Below are 13,471 nucleotides of genomic sequence, written 5' to 3'. Positions count from 1 at the left end.
TTGGCTGGTAAAAGATTATTTTGGTAAATGCACTGAAGGACCAACAGTAGAACTGCTTGCCCATTAATGAATGTGCTAATGTTATTCTCAAATTTATACAATGAACATTAATATTCTATAATCTTGCTGGAGAACTTGTACATCTAGGTTGAACCATGTGAAAGAGTTCTCTCTCCTTCTGTCCTGAAACTGTGACCTGCATATTCTTCGTGGTTTTATCAATAAGGGAATCATTAGGAGAATGATTGTATTTTAGATAAGGAAATAAGTTCCTGGGTATCTCATGGCTCAGTTTGGAGGATATTGGTTAATCTTATTAGTTTTTAATTATGGTTGTGAGGCAGTGGGGCCCTTTGGAATCGTACTAAATCTGAACTCCTATGACTTTACAGGTTTTCTTGCATTATTCATTTTTTTTATATTTTTTTATGAATTCAAAATAATTCTCATATTTTATTTGTAAATATCAAATTATTATATCAATGTTTACAATGGCTATATTTTCTACCCCATTCCATAGGAGAAGAGATATTTAACAACAAATTCTCAAAGAACAAATAAGCAAAATTAATATTTCAATGCTAGCATGATGATTAACCGAAGTTTAATAGTACTTTCACAGCGATCCTTTCATAAGATCAATTTAACAATTGAAATTCTTGCAGAAAAGAAATATTTAGATTCTGTGGTTTTGCATGTGACTATGGGAGATTCACTTTTATTCATGTAGCTGCAAATAGAATGTTTGGCGTTCTTTTTTTTTTCTAATATAATTTTTTATTTTTTATTAACATATATTTTTATCCCCAGGGGTACAGGTCTGTGAATCACCAGGTTTACACACTTCACAGCACTCACCAAAACACATACCCTCCCCAATGTCCATAATACCACCTTCTTCTCCCAAACCCCCTCCCCCCAGCAACCCTCAGTTTGTTTTGTGAGATTAAGAGTCACTTATGGTTTGTCTCCCTCCCAATCCCATCTTCTTTCATTTATTCTTCTCGTACCCACTTAAGCCCCCATGTTGCAACACCACTTCCTCATATCAGGGAGATCATATGATAGTTGTCTTTCTCCGCCTGACTTATTTCGCTAAGCATGATACGCTCTAGTTCCATCCATGTTGTCGCAAATGGCAAGATTTCATTTCTTTTGATGGCTGCATAGTATTCCGAGGATGCGGAGAAAGGGGAACCCTCCTACACTGTTGGTGGGAATGCAAGCTGGTGCAACCTCTCTAGAAAACAGCATGGAGGTTCCTCAAAATGTTGAAAATAGAACTGCCCTATGACCCAGCAATTGCACTATTGGGTATTTACCCTAAAGATACAAACGTAGTGATCCAAAGGGGCACGTGTACTCGAATGTTTATAGCAGCAATGTCCACAATAGCCAAACTATGGAAAGAACATAGATGTCCATCAACAGATGAATGGATCAAGAAGATGTGGTATATATACACAATGGAATACTATGCATTATTCATTTTAAATAGTAAAGGAATATATTCAAATGAAGCATCCTTCTTATTTTATCACTTACGTTGGTTTGAAAGAAGAACCAGGTTAATATTTAGTAAGTTTTTCTTTTTGGAAGACTGTATTTAAAATTTGAACTATCAGTAGATGTTCATATAATATTGGCTCTCATAAATTTTCTCTTTTCCAAATTGGATTATCAGTAGCAGTGTTATGTTGTAAGTGGATGACAGAAGTTTGAAATTATGCATTATTTACAAGTAAAAAATCCAGTTATGACTTATTCTTCCTTATGATACAGTCCATACTTTTTAAAATTGAAATTTTACTTTATTACTTTTTAGGGAATGCCAGGATTTCCTGGAAACCAAGGATTAATGGGACAAAAGGTGAGTATTAATGAAACTTGAAAGATTTGGGGCTAGATCTATTTATTAAAAGGGCAAAGTGGTGATGACTTCACATAGAACACATCCTTCCCACTTTTGTAGCAACAGTTAATTGTTCAAATATTATATAATTTCAGAAGCTATTATTTTATCCTTATAATTAGCTTTTGTTTTGTTGTTTTATACAGATGTGCTTTCTGTTTTATACATGTGCTTTCTGATTTTACGTGGTTACTTTTCTAATGCCCTTTGACTATCCTTTTGGGATAATTTTACTACTTCCTGAACTATATCTTTATCAGTTCTTTTTTTTTATTTTTAAGATTTTTACTTATTTATTTGACAGACAGAGATCACAAGTAGGCAGAGAGGCAGGCAGAGAAAGAGGAAGGGAAGCAGGCTTCCCACTGAGCAGAGAGCCCGATGTGTGGCTCGATCCCAGAACCTTGGGGTCATGACCTGAGCTGAAGGCAGAGGCTTTAACCCACTGAGCCACACAGGTGCCCCTCTTTATCAGTTCTTATTACACATATCTAGGTAACAAGTTTTCAGATTTTATCTAATCTTAGATATTTTACTCTTGGTTTTGAGGGATCATTTTGTAGGGTATATTACACTGAAACACGTTGAGGATTTTCTTCTATTGTCCTCAGGGTTCCCTTATTACTATAAAACATTTGCTTTCATTCTAATTATTGTTCTTTTGTAAGTGGTCTGCCCCTTTCTTTGGGATTCTTCTAAGGTATTTTGTCTTTCATGTTCTAAAGCTCATTACTGCGAATCTAGTTGTGTATTTCTCTTTATTTACTCTGAGGAGAATTCACTTTCCTTCCTGACTCTATGGAATTATTTCCATTAATTCTGGAAGATATCGCTTATTATTTCCAAATTATATCTCTTCCAATCTTTGGAACAAAGATTAAAATTACAGTTAGATGAATTTTATTCCTTCTCATTTTGTACTCCATGTTTCTGAAGAGCTTCTTATTTTCATATTCTTGATTCTAACATTCTGGTTAAATTTTTTAGATATATTTCCCATTGTACTTATTCTTCCTTTACTGTGTCTGCTCTGTTTTTTAAACTAGCAATTGATTTAAAACAAAACAATCATACTTTTCATTTCTAAAAGTTCAACTTTTTAATAACATCTTTTTATTCTTTTTTTTTACATCTTTTTATTCTTGATAGCATCTTGTTCCTTACAGTCCTAGTCATCATTCATGATTCCATTCTTTAATATGTAAAGACCTCCTATATTGTTCTAAATTCTCTTTCTAACAGTTCCAATATCTGCAATTGTTATTTCTGTTAACTCTCAGTCTTGTAGCTTGATGCCTCTTTCTTTCTTGATAAATATGAGTTCATTGCTTCATGTTAATTGGCGTGAGTTCTGGCAGCCTAATCAGGCCATGGAGAGCTGCCTCCTACTAGTAACCATGGATATCAGGTCAGCCCCCCTCTAAGAGTCCTGGGTGTTCATAGGGATTAAGGATTCCCACCCTCTTTCCATGGCTAGTCCACCATTCACTTTCTGATGCACTGTAGACACCTCCAGCCTTCTTGGCTCCTGCATCTCTACCTCTGGCAAGGTTTCTGCATAGATCCAAATCCTCATAATCACAGTGTCAATCCAAATCCTCATAATCACAGTGTCAACACAAAGTATATTTTATTAAAATAAGGGATCTTTGAAGATCTCTCCAACTTCTTATAAGACAGCACTCTATCTCAGAGAATGGTCTTTCCAGGTTTTTGTTCTTGTTGTTAAGAATTCAAAGACTCACTTGGAATACCTAGTTAGCCACAATCCAAGAAATTGAAGTATAAATGCTATTATTCTATGTCCTGTATTTTCTTAATTTATGTTTACTATCATGTTTCTTAATCTATGATAAATAAAAGAAAATTTTTCATGTGATACCCCCCACCCCCGCCAACTGTTCTCTCACCTCACCAACTCTCTGTGAACTTCCAGGTCTTCATTTGAAACAATGATAGTATCACTCCTGATTTTCTTGTAAAGATATAGGACTTAGTGATTTCACAGACCCTATGCCCAAATCTTTAAGGTATTTTATTCCTGATTTTTCTATCCTATGTTGCTTCTGGTTTACAGTAGAGAAAGAGAAGGCAGACTGGGCTGATTGGTAGTGGATTTTCATTCCATAATGCTTTAGTAGGGAATTCCTGGAAATGGATTTATAATTAAAAATTTTAAATTTGATCTGTATTTTATTTTTAGGGAGAAACTGGACCTCCAGGACCACTAGGAAAAAAAGGAGCTCCGGGAATTCCTGTATGTTAATGTCATTATTATCAGGGTGTTTGAAATACAGTTTTGATGTACCAGGAGTTCTTATTTTGGAGTTTATAAAACTTGGGGGTGGGAATTCAACAGTGATATTTGGGGGATCCACAAATCCATTTGTATGAAAATAATTATATCCATTTTTCTAGAGGATTCCACATTTCTTCCCACCCAAATAAAGATCAAGAATTCATAATGTAGATAAATCAGAAAACAAATATTCTATCTATTCATTAAAAAACTACATACCATAAAAAGGTCTAAAATATAATAATTTTTTTCACTTTTTAAAACTACATATTTTTACACTAATGATGGAGAATATATTCAGAACACATAGTATAGCAAGATCCTAAATTAGTGAACAAATAATTTTAGGAAGTTTTGAGAGTGGAAGGGACATATGAGTTTGGTATTAGAAATTATGAAAATCCTATTGTATGTGTGCAAGATTGTATAAAAATTGCTAGAAGTGATGTTGATTTTAACCTATGAATCAAATTGCCTATAATAACTTTAAGTAAAATGGTTATCTTTAATGTTTAACAGTTAAAGGCTTTATGTCAATTAAAAACACAGATATTTTATTCATTGTTTGGTGAAAGAGTTGGTGAATTTTGCACATAAGAGTAAGGAAGAAAAATATTATGCATGAGATATGAATTTGACTTTAGGGGAGTTTTGAAAGAAGATTCTTTCCTTTAAAATGGAGTAATCTGTCTCCACTGTCACTACCACATCATTTGTTCATTGAAATAATATACTTGGTTATTTACTAGGATCTATGTTAGCTAGAGCTTCACTGAACTTTGAGAATATGTACACTTATTATATCTAATATTTCATACATGCTTCAGTGAACCAGTATATTTTACATTTTATAGTTACAACAATATCCTAAATTAATAGCAAAGCATAGTAGTGATGACATAGAATCTTCAGGATGATCCTACTGAGATAACGTTTTCTGATGATATTAATTGCATAGTTTTTGCTCATCAAATATTCTTGGCTATGTTTAAGAGAAAGCAAATGTTTCAATGTACGTAACGGTATTTAAAGTAGAATCTAAATTAAGTTAGTTCCTTGTTGCTAGAGTAATTATTGTCATATTTTGAATTATATGGTTAGTTACAAATATGACCATTTTGTAACTTGAAGAGAGATTGTTATATTCAGGGAATTTATTAGGTTGTAACTCTTTCAAAATATCGTTTAAGAAAACAGAAATTGAATGTAAAATTAACCAGGATGACATCTGTGAAGAAACCTAATTCTTAGCCATCTTGACAAAAGGGAGAAAGTAAGAATGTAGGAAAGAAAACCAACTTGTGTTTACATTTGTCTTTTACTAGCATTCCAGGAATTTTTGCTATTTGTAAGTTATTTGAGCAACCATGTTAGGAGGGCTTTGCTTTTTTTCACTATCCTTTATTTGGATCTCTGTGGGGAACTTTTCCTCATATTGTATTATTTTCTAGCAGATTAATTATTATGAGAATGTGTGCCTTGGAAATGGGTTTAATATTTTTTAAATAATGTTTTCTAAGTTACTCTCGAAACTTCCACTTAAAAATGTAGGGTTTGATGGGACGTGATGGCTCGCCCGGTCAGCCTGGGACACCAGGATCTAAGGTAAATAAAATGAAATTCATAAGATAGAAAACTTTGTGGAAAATGACCACTTATGTACTCAGTAAAACCTAACTCTACTGATTTTACTTAAAATGTGGTTTTAATTCTATGGATGGTCATTTGTAAGAATGAAATGTTAGACAAAAACTAAACATATAAAAACAGGATGATGTAAAGCGGGTCTGGTGTGAGCTGGAAAGTGTCCAGAATCTCTGACTACTTGACCCCCTCTTCCTCTCTTGTCATCCCAGGAGCACCAAGGACTGTGTAGAGTTGCACGGGGTTTGCTTCCAAACCCCACCAATGGAGTGGGTTAGTAGTTAGGATTGAGGATAACTTTTTACCGGTTCCTAAGTCATCATCTTGATATTTTTATTTGGTAGTATGTATATGGAATTTTTATTGTAAAATGCTTGTCATGAGTTTTATTAGGTGTTTTCTCCTTCAGGACTGTGGGTAAGATAGTACTTGATCTTTACTTTCATTTTTAAGAAATGTCAGGCAAGCCTGACAAATATGTTTAGAATGTCAGGTTAGGTTATTCTCAAGATAGAACTGAAACTCTGAATACCATGGTTTGACCATATTCTAGGTGATAGAATCCCATGCTAAGAAAACTATTGTGTTTTTTTTTTTCTTGGTTTATTGGAGGCTCAAATCAAGTATGTTCTGGCTAGACTCAGACTGTTCTCAAGTATTTAATGAGTAGAATGTAGGACAACCTTCCAAACGGAAATGATGGAATTCCTGTTTGAAAGAATTAAACCTTTAACTAGACATTGTCCCATGGGAATAGACTCTGGCATACAAAATGAGTGGATGAGGAGATGACTTAATCTATTCTGCTTTCAGTTTCAAAACTATTTAGAGAAAGAAATAGGATAAAGCGTCATGGGAACCCAGTGATCAGAGAAAAGTAGCTACTGCCCTTCCATCAGTGGTGAACCCTTGTGAATTGTTGGAGTATTGTGTGTCCTACAGTAGTAATTAGTACTGAATTAGTAGTACTGAATTGGTATAAAGCCTTTACCAAGTAGATTCTGCATAATTTCTTTCTTTCTTTCTTTCTTTCTTTCTTTCTTTCTTTCTTTAGATTCATTTATTTGAGATAGAATGAGAGAGAACATGAGCTGGAGTGAGGGGCAGAGTAGGTTCTCATTTGAGCAGGGAGCCTGATTCAGGACTGGATCCCATGACTTTGGGATCATGACCTGAGCTGAAGGCAGACGCTTAACCAACTGAGCCACCCAGGTGCCCCTCAAAGTCATTTTCTGAGAAGATACAGAGTAGTCATATACTCCTAAGGAACAGGGGTACAGTGGACTCCCGCCACGGTGTTCTGGATGTTCTAATTCTTACGAATTCAGCCTACGATTTCCTCACCTTGTGTTTATCAGCTGTTTCACATCATTAGCTCACACTGAGCTGGGGGTCTTTAAATCTGATGGAATTTCCATAAAATGTTTTAGAATGATCCCTTATGGCATCCACCAGTTGAGTAGTTTCTACTGTTAGAGCTGGGAAAGCAGGTGGCTGTTTCCAGGATCAGTTTATTTTTACATGAATTACTGTAAAGTTTGTTTTCTCTCATCCTGTACTTGTGCAGTTATTTTGTTAAAAGTTGATTCAGAGTGTTGATATTATACTTCTTGAACGTAATCTTTTCAGTGAGACACTTCAACTCTTTTCTCATGTAGTATATTAGCTCAGGTGTTCTACACATCGCCAGATAGTAAATATTTCAGTCTTAGAGGGCCATGTAGCTTCTGTTGCAGCTCCTCAGCTCTGCTATTATATTGCAAAAGCAGCCATGGACTGTGTGGGTTGTGCCTGTGTTCTGGCAAAACTTGATTTACGAGACTCTGCACTGGGCTGCATTTAGCCCGTGAGCTATAGTTTACCTAGCTCTATGTTAGTTTCTCTCTCCCTATTTTTTTTTTTTTTCTTCTCTTAAAGATTTTATTTATTTATTTGGCAGAGAGAGATCATAAGTAGGCAGAGAGGCAGGGAGAGAGAGAGAGAGAGAGGAGAAAGCAGGCTCCCTGCCAAGCAGAGAGTCCAATGTGGGACTCAGTCCCACATTGACCTGAGCCAAAGGCAGATGCTTAACCCACTGAGCCAGCCAGGTGCCCTCTCTGCCTGTTTTGTCAACTGTGATAAGTTTGTGAACTATGCTTTCAGTGTCAATTAGTATGAATTTTAGGGTGGGACCAAAAAAAACTGTATTAAATAGGGCAAGGGTGAGGCTGAAACTCTGTGATGGATCTTCAGAAAACTTCTAACTTGGTTTATGATACTTTTTTTTAAGCCATTAAACCATACTAGTTTGCAGTTTTAAAAATTATTATCTAAATGACATTAGGCTATGTTAACATAATCAAGTAGCTTGCGGCAAGTTTTGTCACCTTTGTGAATTTCTGCTTAGTCACTTATAGAATTAAAAAAATATATTTATTTATTTATTATTATTATTTTTTAAAGATTTTATTTATTTATTTGACAGAGATATCACAAGTAGGCGGAGAGGCAGGCAGAGAGAGAGAGAGAGAGAGAGGAGGAAGCAGGCTCCCTGCTCAGCCCTATGTGGGCCTCAATCCCAGGCCCTGGGATCATGACCTGAGCCGAAGGCAGAGGCTTTAACCCACTGAACCCCCCAAGTGCCCCAATTTTAAAGAACCATTGTTCTATGGCTTAATAATGCTGTTACGTGCTGAATGCTTTAATTATGTCCAAGTATCGTGTTCATATGTTTCTCAACATGAGTAACCTAGAAAACTTTTCAAAAGCTGAAAATGAAGTTGTTTACCTTTACTTATTAGTACACCCAGTTCGGCCCTTGCTTTTGTCTGATATTGACTAGATTGGGATTTTAGATATCAAGGTAAATTTGAAAACCAGCACTGTCTTTTTTATTTTATTAACATATAATGTATTATTTATTTCAGGGGTATAGGTCTGTGATTCATCAGTCTTACACAATTCACCACACTCCCCATAGCACATACCCTCCCCAATGTCCATCCCCCAGCAACCCCATCCCTCTCACCCACTTCCTCTCCAGCAACCCTCTTTTTCCTGAGATTAAGAGTCTTTTATGGTGTGTCTCCCCCTCTGGTTTGGTCTTGTTTCATTTTCTCCTCCCTTCCCCTATGATCCTCTTGTCTTGTTTCTCGACTTCTACATATCAGTGAGATCATATGATAATTGTCTTTGTCTGATTGACTTATTTCACTTAGCATAATACCCTGTAGTTCTGAAAACCAGGACTGTCTTTGACAGTCACTCCTTATTAGCCAGCAGACGTGCTCTCTCGCTATATGCCTGACCCCTTTTATACTTTTATATTCTTTGCCCTGTCAAGTTGGTTTTGCCCTCCAAGCTTTTGTTAGAAAGGATGGCACTCAAATTCTGAAAAAGAGCACAAAGTAAACATTTTCTGATTCATATATATGTATTTTTTAAAAGCCACTGTACATTTGAAGCTAATTTTCTTTCCTTGCATGCTGAAACTGAGTCATCCCGAGAAAATGAAACTGGGCAAAGATGAAGATTCTCGGTATATGGGATGTTGTTACAATACATGGCTCTCGCCTGTAGAGTATGGAGTCCCAGCCAATTTGCACTTGTTTCTGAGGTTTTGAATCTCGTCCCTTACTTGTATCTGCTAGCTTTAAAACATGCTTTCAGAAAGCTTTATGAATATGAGGATTCATTCTTTCTGAATAAGTAGACTTAACATACAGAGTCTATGTTTCATACAGTTGGAGAGTTGAAAATGTAAAAATTATTTTAAGTTAATTCCCTTAAGTGTCTATTTCAGATATATTGTGACTGCGTTTTTAAAAAATTTAATGGTTTGATGCATTGACAGGGAAATAAAGGTGAACCTGGACTACAAGGGATGCCTGGGGCTTCTGGACTAAAGGTAATTATCATTTGAGACATTTGGAAATATATTCAAAGAATTATAAGTCTCCTTCGTTGTTTGTTAAGATTACTGTTTTGCATCCCTTAAGAGAAGTTACATGAAATGAAGGATGATCTATGTAACAGATATAACAAACACGTAAGAAAATGCCTAATGCAAGGTTTCATTTGTTTTTTTTTTTTTTTTTTTTTGGATGCTTTATCATAGTTTGGGTAACAGACATAAAATATCCTCTGGCTTGATTTTCCTGGAAATGGTAGAAGCCACAGGCTAACATGAACCTCTCTTTGGTCCGGAGAATATCACTGTCTTCCATAACTGAGGGAAAGTGGGTGTGGCTCCCACACAAGTAGTGCTATTCTTCTCTTTGCTGATTGATGGGACTTTAGCGTGGGCTCTCACAGCCTTTTGTATTTTATTTTTCCTCCAAACCAAATGGTTGATGTTTATTTCAATAGGATTTTCAATTCTCTTCAAGCCTTTAACAATCTGCAGTAATATTCCATAGCTCAGGAATGGGCGTAGTAAGTAAAGAGGACAAAACTGTTTCTACAAAAGAGAGTAGGCTTTAGTTAATGTGGTAGAGTCAGGGACTAAAGGTAAAACTCAAACCAAAAACCATGAAGCAAGTTCAGGATTCCATCCTATATTACTGTAACTTTCAGAAATTCCCTTATGTAAGACTTTTAAGAAATCTTTATTTCATTAAGAGAATAATCTCTATGGGATGATGGAGAGTGGAGGAATTAAGTCATGGAATATTACCTGTACTGGAAATAGCTCAAGAATTCACTTTTAAGACAACAGTATTCCATTTGTATAAGGAATAAAACCCGTAAATATGTATACTATTTAGCTATAAAGATGTTCACCCTAATATTGTTGATAAAAGTAAAAACTATGAAAACGAATGTTTAACAATTGGCATTTTATTAAAACAAATATGGTAAATCAATACAGTTAAGTACTATTTTGTAATTTAAAATTACATTTTAAAAACAAAACAGCATGTGAAGAACATCATAGTACTAATAGATTTTGTGGTAAAAGACATTCTAAAATGATGCATGCATACTGAGTAAATCTTAGTAACTGAATCGTTTATTGTGTGCTTGTGAGAGGTAGACAGAAAATCTGTAACAAAGTAAAAGCAGTGAGTAATGAGATTATCAGTGATTTTAGTTCTATTTACTCATCAGTTTTTAACAATCAGTTCTTTAAGGTAGCAATATAAGAATAAGCAGTTTCAAGGAGGAAGGGAAAGTTAGTAAAGAAAACAAAAGAAACCTATGTTTATTATTGTCACTACCTTACTATCTACGTTATTGTTGAAGCTATAAAATAAAATAAAAATGATAAATATTTATAAAATTTTAAAACATATGCTATCAGAGTAGTTTAACTAGCAAAGATAGGAAAAATATAAGAAGTTTTATCAGGACTCTGGTAAATTTTTAATTCTTTTGTATCTGAAGTAATAATTCTAAGTGTCAACTAATTTTGAAACCATGGATTATAAATTGGAGATATAGGTAGAGGAAAACAGTGGTGTTTTTCATAAGCAATAAGTCTGCAATCTTATGTAACTTCTGTGTTACCTAGGGAGAACAAGGAGCAGTAGGTCCCCCAGGAGAACCAGGATACCTGGGTTTACCTGGAATTCAAGGAAAAAAGGTACGCATTGTTTAGGAGATATAATTGACTTTTAGTCATCTTTTAGCATGTAAGTCTTCCTTTTGTGAAAGCATTATAGCAGGACTGATTATATTTTTAAGGATAAGCTGACCTACCCCATGTCCATAGCTGTGGTCCCTACATGGGTGTGGTCTCCTAGAGGAAGGTCTTGGATGAAACATGCAGCTCAGAAAAGTAATATCCTATAAATTCAGATTTTTTTGCAGTCAATCCACATGAGTGGATTAAATTCCACAGGAATTTTATAGGAAGAGTCTTCCATGTCAGGCACTTTTACCAAAATGTGAATATAACTCTTATCAAAACTGGGGCAAAAGTCTAAAAAAGGTAAAAATTTGACCATGAAGTTGCTATTTATAAAAGATGATATTATATAGAATTTCATTTAAAATGAATTTGAGTTTAAAATACAAGTCAGGTATACTGATAAATGTTTTGGTGAGAGAAGAGAGCAACACTTAAGATTTATATTCTCTCTCTCTTTCTCCTCAAGTAAAGGAACCCTGAAGCTGTAACTATATAAATATTATTTTGGGTGGGATCTTAAGTCACAACTGACTGCTTGTTCATCAAAGAAGTCAATGCCACTGCAAATACACACATTTCAGGCTATAAGTAAATACACTGGCTTTTATTCTGGTAAGGGTAGACACATGTCTTCATCTTCACATCCCTTGTTGTTTTAGTTTTTCTACCATTTCATTTTTCTGTTTCTCATGTATTATATACTTGTTCCCTAGGTTATTAGAACCGGTATGATCCTTGACCTTTTTGTTACACTGAATAGCCGGTAACACTTGTGGAGACAGGAATGACCCTCATAGCAGCAATGAAGTATTAGAAACTTAGTGCACATGAAGTAAACCTGTGAATATATGTTTGGAATTGGAGAAATTTCTTGTGCAAAGTTGCCCCCCACCTTTTAAAAGATTTTATTTATTTATTTGACAGAGATTGCAAAGTAGGCAGAGAAGCAGGCAGAGAGAGAGGCTCCCTGCTGAGCAGACAGCACCGATGTGGGGCTTGATCCCTGGACCCTGGGGTCATGACCTGAGCCAAAGGCAGAGGCTTTAAACCCACTGAGCCACCCAGGTGCTCCAAAAGTTGCCTTTTTAAAGATCACCTATATATTATTTGCTGTAAACACAAAACTCTCTGTGTTTAGAGAGCATGGTAAGGCAGAAAAGAAATTTGGAAACAGTGTCCAAGTTCATCTCAGGGCAAGTGCTTATCTTCCTTGATTTGCAGATTCATTATAGTCATTCATATTAATATTCAGGTCCTTGTAAGAACCAGAGCATTAAAGGAGTTGGTCAGGAATATCTCTTCTAGCTGAAAAATCCTAGGAACGTTTTTATCCTGGAATATGGATTTTCCCCCCCAAATTCATTTTTGAAGCATATGTTTTCTAAAATACCATTTTAACATTATGTTCTACTTCACTGTATCCTATAAATGCATGGCTACTACTGGCTCAATGGAAGATTTTCACTTTGATTTCGTAAAAGTGCAGTTGTCAAAATGAGTTTTCTCATGTTTGTTGACCGTCAGATGGTGATTGATATAGAAAAGTTGTCTTATTCCTGGTAAAATAGAAATTGTAGTCAATTTTCCTCTCAAATGTAAGAGCACAAGACAGAGTTCATTTAGAACATCATTTTGATATAATATGATTTTACTCTCTTCCCAAATACTGTTTTGGACTCAGCTTCTGATGATAGATATTTAACTGCTTTTTTGCAGGGGGACAAAGGAAATCAAGGTGAAAGAGGCATTCAGGTATGTTGCTGGCTTTTTTATTTTTGCTTTGCAATAAAATCAGGGCTTTGTTCTTTTTAGTTCTCACATGGCTTTTCCAGCTCCTTCCAGTTTTGCCATCAGTCTCTAATTGTTAAGTCCCAGCTCTCTTCTTGTCTTCTAAACTGTTTGGTCAATGTCAAATCTCATTTTAAGATTCTTCTCCACTCCAGTGTTGTAGAAAACTTGGGAACCAAATGGTTCAACAAGACAGATACAGATTTTACTATATACT

General features: G+C 35.2%; 1 protein-coding gene across 4 annotated transcripts in view; it reads left to right on the top strand.

Moving 5' to 3' along the window:
• Window positions 1-13,471, top strand: part of COL21A1 (collagen type XXI alpha 1 chain) — a 254,886-nt gene that overhangs the window by 230,187 nt on the left and 11,228 nt on the right. For all 4 annotated transcript variants that reach the window (XM_013045877.2, XM_013045878.2, XM_004772401.3 and 1 more), the window contains 6 exons: window positions 1,826-1,870; window positions 4,116-4,169; window positions 5,763-5,816; window positions 9,688-9,741; window positions 11,347-11,418; window positions 13,183-13,218. In XM_013045877.2, coding sequence (XP_012901331.1) covers window positions 1,826-1,870; window positions 4,116-4,169; window positions 5,763-5,816; window positions 9,688-9,741; window positions 11,347-11,418; window positions 13,183-13,218 — 315 coding nt within the window. The remainder of the gene's footprint in view (window positions 1-1,825; window positions 1,871-4,115; window positions 4,170-5,762; window positions 5,817-9,687; window positions 9,742-11,346; window positions 11,419-13,182; window positions 13,219-13,471) is intronic.

The sequence above is a fragment of the Mustela putorius genome, unplaced genomic scaffold, assembly GCF_011764305.1.
Source record: "Mustela putorius furo isolate JIRA1106 unplaced genomic scaffold, ASM1176430v1.1 tig00003983_pilon_pilon_pilon, whole genome shotgun sequence".
Lineage (NCBI taxonomy): Eukaryota > Metazoa > Chordata > Mammalia > Carnivora > Mustelidae > Mustela > Mustela putorius.
Note: the sequence above shows the minus strand (reverse complement) of the source record. Positions and strands in the feature narration are given on the sequence as shown.